This window comes from Entelurus aequoreus, linkage group LG28 (assembly GCF_033978785.1).
Source record: "Entelurus aequoreus isolate RoL-2023_Sb linkage group LG28, RoL_Eaeq_v1.1, whole genome shotgun sequence".
Lineage (NCBI taxonomy): Eukaryota > Metazoa > Chordata > Actinopteri > Syngnathiformes > Syngnathidae > Entelurus > Entelurus aequoreus.
The window spans coordinates 28,747,842-28,760,059 of record NC_084758.1 but is presented as its reverse complement, the minus strand read 5'-3'; the positions used below and the strand labels follow the sequence as shown (position 1 = coordinate 28,760,059).

Genomic DNA, 12,218 nt, shown 5'->3' with positions numbered 1-12,218 from the left:
GCTACTTCCGGTAGGTGCAAGCCTTTTTTTTATCAGATACCAAAAGTTGCAATCTTTATCGTCGTTGTTCTATACTAAATCCTTTCAGCAAAAATATGGCAATATCGCGAAATGATCAAGTATGACACATAGAATAGATCTGCTATCCCCGTTTAAATAAAAAAAATTCATTTCAGTAGGCCTTTAAAGGAGTAAACCAGCAGTGTCATTTTAGATTATCTAGTTGCTGTCTACTGACACTAAACGGGAAGATACGATACAATCATTGGCTTCTTGTTGTAATTCCAGATTTGAAAAAAACAGCTTTAATGTTTCATTTTGCTTCATTTGTCAGACTTTGTTCCAATGCAGGAATTTTGGTCCTTTTTAAAGGGATGTTCTCTCTTTTTTTAAATTGGCTCAGACTTAAGTCCAGTTGGTTTTAGATGGCACAGAAGCTAAGTGTTTTGAAAGGCTCTGCTAGCTTCATTAGCACATTTATTCTGTTGTGTCTTTGTTGCTTGAGCAGTATCGTCAAAACGGATGGCTAATATTGAATATCCATCCATCCATCCATTTACTACCGCTTATCCCTTTTGGGGTCGCGGGGAGTGCTGGAGCCTATCTCAGCTACAATCGGGCGGAAGGATATGATAAGAAAAAAATAAACCATTGTGGCTTTAAAAACACAAAGATGATTGACACAAGACGCCAGAAGCATAGGAAGACCGACACAATATGTCAAAATGATACATATTTCCTTCGCCTTCTCATGTCTTCCCAGCTGCTTGACGTCAAGGTGTTGCAGACAACCTGAGTAGGTCAGATCACTTGTGTAAGATTCAACAGGAGGAAGGAAGATCTGGGTAGAAGTAGAAGAATGAGTTAAAGTAAAAGGTTGGCTTGTGTCTGTCCTCAGATTTATTTGTATTTAGAGTCCAAACAAATAATAATGCAAATTGCCAGGGTCAGTCTTTAGTTATTATACAATATTGATACATTGTAACATTCTTAAGTGGCATGTGTAAAATAAGTAACTATGCACCCTTTACTTTGAAAGCCAACACTAATACCCTTTCTTGACTGGGTCAGTTGGAGAAAAATCAAAAGTTTAATGCTTAGTATTTGATTTTGAGTTGTGGAAGTCGGTGCAATTAGAGAAAATCATCATTACGAGAGACATGAGGACAAAAGATTTGAGTTTTTTTTCCCGCTTTCTAACGTATATAAATCGGCTCGTTTCCGGTGGCTAGCAATGCAGTTCAGAGCTCGAATTTAACCACGGCAACTGCGGCAAAAGCCACGACCACCCTGGTCATTTGCTGCAATGCCCTAAAAAATTTACCAACATCTGCAGCAAGTGTGACCGCCCTTGACTTTTTACTTGTTAATGGACAAGGGATGTAATGGTCAACGGTATAATGATAATTCGTGATAAAATTACAAACGGTTAGTAATACCGTCTATTTTATTTAATTACCGAAACCCAGTCATTAATTAATTTTAGGCAACAAGAAGTCAGGCGCATGCGCACTAGCGTCGTTTGGCTTGATAATCATGATGAAACAACGACACGGACTTTGCTCCGGGGATTTCCCCTCGGAGTAAACGGAGCCAAGCGCTTGGTTTAACGTCATTTTCCCTCGCTTCCCGCCGAGCATTTAAGAGTGCACTGCTGTGTTTAGATGGAGACAGGTGTGGACAATATTGGAGACAGACGCGCACTTGTCCCCACACAAAGTAAACAGCGAAGGAGAAAACTATTTGATGTTGCTTTTATTTTCTCAATACAGCATCCATCAGCTGTTGTGACTAAGAAATAATGATGTGAGGAAACATGCAGCAAGCGATGTGTCGTGAACGTTGTCACTACTTGTTTATAAAGTCTTTAGTTTGTTTACTGGGATGTTCACTCGTCCTTAATTTAACTGCAAACTGTATCAGTGTTCAAATAACATCAATACTAGCTCAAATGTTTTGTCATCTCATCGAATTGAACGCAGGCTGTGAAGATTGTGTATTCGTTGGGAGAAATGTGTCACTCCACTTTATTTTTGTCGGCCAAACTGTTGCACTTAACCACAAGGGGGCGTTGGAGAAGAACAAAGCTTGTTTATTAGACTTAATCTTCATTAGCTAAACTGCTTTGTGTTGTATTTTGATATCAAAAAGTAAACGTCATGTTTTTCTTACATTACTTGTTTGTTCATGTCAAAAAGGTATTACTTCAAAAACCATTAATGTGATATATAATTTTGTTAATGTTTTGTGTATAGTTAATTCCTATATGCCATATTTATGCTCAAACTCTTAATCGATCTGTCCCGATACAGCATCTACATGTACATATAAATGTACATAACTTTAAAATAAAAATAAAAAAAAAAAATAAAATACCTCCCTCTTTCAAAATGTAAAAATAGAGATACAGGCATCATGAAATGACAACAAGCTGACACGTTTATATTATTAATAAATAAATGTTTTTATATATATATATATATATATATATATATATATATATATATATATATATATATATATATATATATATATATATATATATATATAATGTGTGAATATGTATATATATGTATATGTAATGTGTGAATATGTATATATATGTATATATATATATATATATATGTATATATATATATATATATATATATAATGTGTGAATATGTATATATATGTATATATATATATATATATATATATATATATATATATATATATATATATATATATATATATATATATATATATATATATATATATATATATATATATATATATATATATATATATACACATATATATACATATTCACACATTATATATATATACACATATATATACATATTCACACATTATATATATATATATATATACATATATGTGTGTGTGTATATATATATATATATATATATATATATATATATATATATACACACACATATATGTATATATATATATATATAATGTGTGAATATGTATATATATATATATATATATATATATATACATATATGTGTGTGTATATATATATATATATATATATATATATATATATATATGTGTGTATATATATATATATATATATATATATGTGTGTATATATATATATATATATATATATATATATATATATATATATATATATATATATATATATATATATATATATATATATATATATACATGCATGCATGCTTTGGAGCCCCTGCCTCAAAAGAAAATATAGTTTGCCTTGGTGCCCTAAAACAGTTGTCCCCAACCTTATTGGCACCGCGGACCGGTCAACGCTTGAAAATTTGTCCCACGGACCGGGGGGTCATAAAAAATACAAACATGTGTGCTTACGGACTGTATCCCTGCAGACTGTATTGATTTATATTGATATATAATGTAGGTGCACTAATTGTAAGTGTGTCTTGTGCTTTTTATGTTGATTTAATAGAACAATTTATTTATTTTTTTAATTTTTATTTTTTTAATTTTTTAATTTATTTATTTTTCTTGTGTGGCCCGGTACCAATCGATCCATGGACCCGTGCCGGGCCGTGGCCCGGTGGTTGGGGACCACTGCCCTAATATATGAGCCCTCCTTTAAGGCAACACTTGCCTTGACCTTAAAAAGTTAAAAAATGTTAATAAAACCTCACTCTCTGGGCTTCCGTCTGCTTCATCCCCACCTTCTACCATCCTAGTCACGTCCGTTGTGTCCTTGGGCAAGACACTTCACCCTTGCTCCTGATGGGTGCTGGTAGTGCCTTGCATGGCAGCTCCCTCCATCAGTGTGTGAATGTGTGTGTGAATGGGTGAATGTGGAAATACTGTCAAAGTGCTTTGAGTACCTTGAAGGTAGAAAAGCGCTATACAAGTATAACCCATTTATCATTTATCATTCATCGTCTCACCCTCTTCTTCGTGCTTGCTTCTATAAGCAGCAGTTCGTCCTCCGTATCTTCAGCTTCAGATATATAAGGTTGTGAATCCTCATTTGTCCAAAAATAGTCGTCTTCGTTGTCTATTATTAAGTCTGCCATGCTTACAACACACTCGCGTGTTTCTATGCGGAAGTAGGAACACACAGTAGATGCCGGAGGTCGGATCACTGACTCAGCAAGTGCATGCAAAAAACACGAATGCTGCACTTTCACTACTTTTAATAAAGCCATAATTAACCAACGCCAAGTCACAGTTGACTTGCAAAAATCCTGTGGGGGCGTGCTGGACTCGCACACGCACAAATAACACAGCTTAGTCGGTGTCGGGTTAATTACTGCGGTCTGTGCACGTCCGCAGCACACTCTTGACCTCTCAAGCTCTGAAGTGGATGTAAGGATGCAAAGACGTGCGAGAGATGGGCCCATAGAAAGCGCAAACAGAAAAACAAGGGACTGAAATGTGTTTGTACTTTGGGAGAGCAAGTTGGTTTAAGTTTCCCATTTGTCAAGCTATCAGAGGACAATGAATGGGGCAGTGTTAAGTGTTTCATGTGTTTGTTTGAGTAAAACACTGGGTCAATGGATTATTGTGCAATGAGGCAGCAGTCTAATTAATGGCCACCATTGTTGTTGTTGCCGCATCCACAACATGCAAATATACTTTTGTTGTGCAAGACAACATTTTTGTTCCTGCAGTTATCACCTAAATCTGCGTCAACCGTCTTATCTCCTTTCATATTTGTCTCCACCCACATTTTTGTCTTTTAAATCTATCATTTTCCATTTTATTCACCCTTTTCTCTCTCATCAGTGTAGCTCGCAAAGGAATCCTGCAAGAGGGATTTGCAGTCCGTCAATGAGGAACTACCGGCTCATCTTTTGCCACAACCTGAAGCAGCCATAGGTGATTCACTGGTTCACTGGCCTGGGGAGGAGAGAATAGGACACACTTTCACTGCTACACGGTGAGTTCACACACATGCCCTCAAATTGTGCAATAATTAAATAGAATAGGAACAAACCGATGATCATAAAACACAAAATGCAATAAAAGGTGCATAAAAAAAATAGTAATATACAAAACAATAACGCCATGAGGAAATATGTGCAAATACCTATATTTGTCATGGTTACATAATAATGATATGTTTAATAGTAAATAAAAGTGTTTCTCCCTTCCAGAGATGAACATATTTGCTCCAGTAGTTTTATATTCAATAGTATAATGCAGGCATAAAAACTGATCAGCTGGCCATAAAAGGGAACCTATGATGATTTTAATCGACACTTAAAACAGTTCCTTGTGGTCTAGATCAGTGTTTCTTAACGGGCTGGGGCCCATTGTTGGGCCGCGAGCGCCCCCTGAAGGGCCGCTCAAAATGTCTCTCTCAGACGGGGTCCATATGGGCCGTAGCAGTACTCAGCTGTAGTACGCCTTTTCACCACTTGTGGCAGTAATGACAATCTGAAACAAACAAGTCTGGCGTTTAAGTCAGAAAACTTCTTAAGCACAAAAATTATGACTAAGGTGTTGAAGCTTTATCTTCATTTGCACTTAAATCATTTGTTATTAATTTAGTTAGAATCTATTTATTTTTGCCTTGTATATTTGTATGTAAATTTATTTGATCAGTTTTTGCAGTATATTTGATTAATATTTATTTTTGTAATTAGTTTGACCTAATCTTTGAGATTACATGGTTTCCTATTGTTTGACAAAGTTTATCCTGTTAAACTGTGAGTAGGTTACGTATAATTACTGAATACCATTAAATCCACAGTAAGATTGCTAACTCAGTGTTAATATTTAAGTAGGTCCCAGGTCCCTCTGTAGTGGAGAAGTTGGTCCCTGAAGTCAAAAAGGTTAAGAACTAGATAATATGTATTATAAAGTTTGCTCCACAGTCACCTTCATAACACATTTATGGAGTCTGTGTGGAAGTTGTTTATTTCTGGAGGCGTTACCAGATTGCAAAAAAACATACTGAACCCTCTACAAAATTCATAACTTATCTTTTGAAAATGTACACAAAAGTCTTGAAGTTGTCCCCTGCTATTTTTTTTTTTCAGAAAACGGTCGAAAATAAACATTCATACACATTTTATAGATTCACCCACCCATAAAAAACAGCTGCTTTTAGCACGTCGGTGTCATTATGCGCATGCCACTATTAGATGAAAGTAATACTTTATCCTACCTTTTTTGTGTTTCCTCGTAGCCTAAAGCAAAAGGGAGAGGATCTCCTCCCCCTCTATCTGAGAGCTTGACTTAATGTCCAAATAAGTACGTCCACCTGGCTGTGACATCTCAACGTCACTGTAGGGCATCAAAAACGCATTGCATGGTCAGGCCAAAATACATAAACCTAATGATTTGACACTTCGGCATTGTTTAACGCGAGTATCCAACATTGTAACAACACTTATAAGTCAGAAAAGGCGAAATTTATCATAGGTCCCATTTAAAAATTAATTGATCGAGTTTAATTGTCAAAATGTAGTGCACCACTAGGTTGCAACCAGCAGATGCTTTTGCTTCCATCTTTGAAGAAGACAGCCTAGCGTGGTAATAATAATAATAATGGATTTAAGGTTAACTACATCAATGCAGACATCCTCTGGTCAACATGATTCTAATATTTTCTGCTCAATATTATATTCAACATTTTCCATTTTTATGCAGCCAAATACCTATCCCTAATGCCACTTGAGCACAAGGGCTCTCTCTCTAAAATAGTTAAATTGTGGACCTGATTGGTAAGACACTAATCACAGATGGCAGTAATTAACTGGAACCCAGAGAAACGTGCACCTTTTTGCTCACACAACACGTTGCACAACAAGCTGACCGTCACTATGGCAAACTGGTTTTCAGATGGTTGTCAAGAGAATAAAGAGGAGGAACAAACAGCACACCCGTTTGACCGCCTGAGGAAGAAAGAACAGGATGTCATGAAGACAAATTTCTGAAAATTAGGGATCAAAATCACACGGTACGATATTATTGGCGTATATGTCCTAAAACAACTTAAAAATGTTATAGTTTGCAAAATGAAGTGGCAGAGATGATCAGGATTTAACACACTTACTGTAATTGAACACAAACATAATGTTAAAATGTTTTAATCATTTATATTACTACAAACATTAATTTTCAAGAGCAATTAATTAATTGGGCATGGATATCCACTGTTTCAAGCAAATATTTACAAAAAAACTTACGGTTGAGTGTCTTTAAAGTGACAATGTAAACATCCGGTGTAAAACAATAATCACTTTGACTTTCTGAGAAGCAGTGTTCTCCACAGTGGACATTGTTTGTATCAGTCTGGAAAAAGCTGATTCTCAGAAAAATTACCTTTTAATTTAACTTTTTATAATGTAAATACCTCACAAACTGATGCTTGGCTGGCTTTAGATATCTTTTCTGGATGACAATTTATAAGGAGGCGACTTGTCCAGGGTGTACGCTGCCTTCCCCTCACCCCGACATCGAGAGATTCAAACAGTGGAAAAATGGATGGATGGATTGAGTATTTATCAAGTAGTTTTTCAGTTTACTCGTATTTCCCACGTTGAAAATTTTTTGGGTGATTACCTTCTTGGAAACGCTGGAGACGAAAGTATTTCTTTGCAGAACGCAGACTTTCTTACCCCCGCCAACGAGGTGATGTTTTCACCAGGGTTCGTTTGTCTGTTTGTTGGAAACATAACTCAAATAGTTATGGTGAGATTTTGATGACATTTTTCAGGAAATGTATTATTAAATAGTTTGCCCTCTGTGCTTTCCTTTTTCTCTCCAAAGACGTGAGGTCTTGGCGGGGTTGTGGTGAGGAGGAGGTGGAGACCATGAGGAAGAGCGTGTCTCCGTTGCCAGGCAACGAGGGCGGGGGCTCCGCTGGCGCCACGCGGGTTTTTGGGGTCCCACTTGACGAGGTGACGCGCACGCACACACTCAGCGGCCACGAGGTTCCTGCGCTGGTGAAAGACATCGTCGACTACATAGAGGAGCATGGTGAGTCACGCACACAAGCACCAAATTACATCACAGCATACCATAGCAATCCCCACCTATAAAACCCCAGACGGTTAGTATTTCACTTTTGATTAAAATTATGGGGAAAAACGTGACTGACAACTGTACTTTGATACTCACTGACGCCCGAAAGAGACAAGCGGTAGGAAATGGATGGATGGATGGACTTGCGCCAGCTTACAAGCTTTAATGCTAACATGAAAACCGACATTAACGTCTATCGAAACTTATATAAAACACATTACTGTCTGAGCAACTGTGCTATTCAATTGTGTACATTGAACCTACAAGCTGTGCTCCCTTAGAACATAGTGATCGTTCTATACTTGGAAGAATACGAGACATACTGTAGGTGTTTTCACAGTGCGTTCAGGACCGCTGAACAGAGTAGGATGTCACAACGCCAGCCACAACCAATAATTAATAATAGATTTTATTTGAAATGCACTTTTAGTTTTAGGTACATCCTACAGTACAAACCAATATTTAAAACAATAAATGCACAGCTAATAAAACAGATGCAATACTTAAGAGTAAAGCACTATCAGTGAAGTGTAAATAACACAAAACATGTAATATAGAGTGTCTAAGTTAAGTATAAACAAAATAAGATTTCAGTGTGTTTATAAGTAATTTTGAGCACATTCAACAATACCGCAATAATAAGGATAACCGTGATCATTATGGTCACAATAACCGTGATATGAAATAGATAGACAGTACTTTATTGATTCTTTCAGGAGTTTCCCTCAGGAAAATTCAAATTCCAGCAGCAGTTTACAGAATTGAGATCAAATTTTTAAAAAGTAAGAAGTAAATAATGGGGGTATAAATGGAAACAAAATAGAAAAATATGACAATAAGAATAAAAATAAAAAGCAACAATGAAAATAAAAATATAACAACAGTAAAATAACAATATAACAAGAGAAACTAAGCAGTAGTGACCATGTTATGAAAAAGTATTGCACTGTTATTGTTTTGCATCCCCTGTTCATATCGTTACATTCCTACCATGTATCACGCAAACATTCCCTCGGAAAGTGGTGAGAAGTGCATTAATGATATTAAAACTGTCTGATTGGACAAGTAACACACACACTTGTCATTAGATATTTAATCAGTATTAGGGTAGTTCCGATCAGGGTTTTATGCTGCTGAGTGCGATATCGATCATCCATGAGATTGGCCCATATAAATCACATGTTATCAAATATACATTTTTCCTTTTATTAAGGGTGAGCACCTTTGACAGTGTAACAAAATCCAACACAATATATAAACTAGTTCCCTACTCCCTAAATAAAGTCCATAGTACACAATAACTAAACAAAAACTATCTACTATTCATTTAAATCCTTTGCTTTTTTTTTGCTCTGAAGGTCTTCCTGTGTCTTTGAGTTTGTAAACATGAACAAAAATGACGAAAAACTGATTTTGTGAAAATGCAAATGTCGATCTAATCATTCCAGTACCGATCATGTACTGATACCAGTCTCGCTATCAACACATATGGATCATTGTGCCTTCTTTTTAGACAGCAGCAGAGCATCGTTACATTATCCTCTCTCTCGACTCGTATTAACCTATTTATTTTCCTGTTAATAGCTGATTATTGTCTGCTGTAAAGCATTTCAATCTATACTTCTCACTTTACGTGTTTTTTTTTCAAACTGGCTTAGCGATTAGAATGCCTTTTTTACTTGAGGTGCAACTTGTTTTTAGCCTCTTCTCCAGTGATAATGTACTTGTAAGAAATGTCGTTTTTTTGCCACAACCGAGGATTATTTACTTCAAGGAGCGGCTTTGCACTATATGCCATGTATGGAGCCGGGGGACCAAAAATAAATCAGTTTTTGTGATGAGCATTAACTGGGATCGATCATTTTCACAGAAATGGTCCAATAGTGATTAGTGGCGGATCATTCTGCAAAGTAGAAGACAGAATACAATTTACCAAGCCCTGTTTTTATCTTGTAAACATCCTGGCTGGAGCTCTCTTTTGTTTCGTGCGGTCATAAATGAAATATTACTGTAAAGGAGAGTGGAGGGGGTGTCTTTTATATAACTGTTGCACTCAGGCTTTCACCTCAAGTCTCCTGAGCTGTGGCCGTTTGTGCAAGTAGGGGGCCTCTTGACCATATGAGGTTGTGGAATAAGGTTTTAATCCTGGCAGCTTCTCGCTCATACGTGAAATAAGTCGCTGCTGCGAGTCAGGAAGTTATTCAGCCTGTGAAAAGACCTTAATCTCTTGTTAATTTTGCGTGCAATAGCTGAGGTACTAGCATTAAAAAGATGTTGTGACGGAAAAGGAAAAAACACAGCAGTGGAAGGTTTTTAGCATAAACGCAATACTTTTTTTTTACAAATTAAAATGTTGGACTTGCATGACTGACAACATGCTTTATTTGTTGTGTACAGTCGTCCCTTGTCACGTCGCGCTTCAAAGTTTGTGACTTTACTCTTATCACATACATATTCTTCGTATTTTTGCCCAAAATTAAATGGGACCTATTATGCAAAACCAATTTTTCTTACTTTTGGTGCCTGTTTTTGTGTATTTGAGATCTGCATAATTCCCAAAAATGTGAAATCAAACCATTGCGAAGATATTCATAAAACAATCTTGCCTTCCTTCATACTTCCCCCAAACAAGCTTTTGGAATTTGCCCAATTTGTGATGTTTTTCCAAGTGTGACGTCAGCTGATATCTCCATATATGGTAAAGTTTTACTGGAAGATCTTTGCCCGAGTCCGCCATTGTAGTCCCACGCTGTAGTCAATAAGTTCCTTCTTTTTCTCTATCCTCTTGTGAGGCAGACTGGCTCGTATATGCACATGCATCTTCCGCTGTTGCCATTTCTAATACAAAGTAGCGAATATCTGTCAGTAGACTCACTACGGAAGCGGTAAAAACTACAACAACATGGCTGACTGGGAGAAGGCACAGTCTAAGTGGAGGCACATACAGTAAATAAGACCGCAACAGAAAGCGGCTCGAATATGATCTGTAAAACATAATCTATGCAAAATGTTGACCAGAGAACTACCATTACATGTTATATAGACCAGAAAAAAGTCCTTTAAATGTAAAAAAAATTATAATATGACCTTAAGAATTTTCAAGCATAAAAATGACCATCAACTAAAAACATCAACATTACAGCAGATGAAACCAAACCAATCAGTGTTTAGTATCGTGGCCACTGATTGGGTCAGCCTCAGGCAGCATTACTATATTGGCTTAAAATACCATTAGAGTGGAAAAACAAGTTGACTTTATATGCTTAATGGTGTTTAATTATATCCATTAAACCATATCCAATCTTATTTACAACCCGCAAAGTAGGTAAAAACACTGTTCAAACATCACAAAATGCCACAAATTCAGTCAGACATTTTGAATATTCCGCTTCGAATACCTTCGGCTATTTCTGGAGATTGTTGTCACTGGAGTAACGCTTCTGCACTCTGACCATATCATCAGACCAGTTATACTGGAAATGAGCAACAATTTGACAGAGATGTGCTGTTTATCGTTCACAATACTTATATAAGACATGAACACATGTTTTTCTTTATGCATTCTAAGTTGTAAATAAATAAATAAATTCATACAAAGTCTGCTAACAATGTAATTAATGGGGGCTCTCTATTTTGCCCACAAAACCCTCTAAATAACCATCCAAAACCCACCAACAATACTCTTTATACATATCGTGACCTGAATATTAACCAAATATTAGCAATATTGTTATTATAAGCGCTCCTAACACAGACAAACTATTTCTTACCAGTGCAATGATACAAACAGCTAAGTAGCCCTATGCTGCTTTAACTGTGAGCCGGCATCATCGCGTCTCGGCTCGTCAAAGTTATTCTAGATTATAAATCATGCCTCTCATCTGGACAATAGGAAGACAGCAGCAGAATCTATAGGTTGTTCATCTTTGACTCGGAGAAGGAGACAAACACACACAACCGAAGACAGTGTCTGCAGGGAGACTTTTCCTTTTTAACCCTTTGTGTGCATCATGATTAATGCTTCATCTAAACAGGAAGATATGGACATCCTATCAGTCGTCATCGAAGTGAAAGCAGACATTTTACATTAGGCTATCGTTTTATTATGCTTGTAGTTTCTATTTCTTGTTTAGCACTTAGCAATACTGCTACTTGATGCTTATTTTCTTTTACGAAAAGTTGGATTTGTTTAGCAGAGCTTCTAAAACATGTAGATCATCCTCCTT

At 36.4% G+C, this 12,218-nt stretch overlaps 1 protein-coding gene across 8 annotated transcripts in view; it reads left to right on the top strand.

Annotated features, from left to right (window-relative positions):
- Positions 1–12,218, top strand: part of fam13b (family with sequence similarity 13 member B) — a 129,601-nt gene that overhangs the window by 21,767 nt on the left and 95,616 nt on the right. For 6 of the 8 annotated variants that reach the window (XM_062039956.1, XM_062039957.1, XM_062039952.1 and 3 more), the window contains exons 2-3: positions 4,744–4,897; positions 7,738–7,947. In XM_062039956.1, the coding sequence (XP_061895940.1) occupies positions 7,782–7,947 (166 nt within the window). In that variant the 5' untranslated portion in view covers positions 4,744–4,897; positions 7,738–7,781. Of the gene's footprint in view, positions 1–4,743; positions 4,898–6,807; positions 6,926–7,737; positions 7,948–12,218 lie in introns of all 8 variants that reach the window. The other 2 variants (XM_062039954.1, XM_062039953.1) reach the window with 2 other exon arrangements.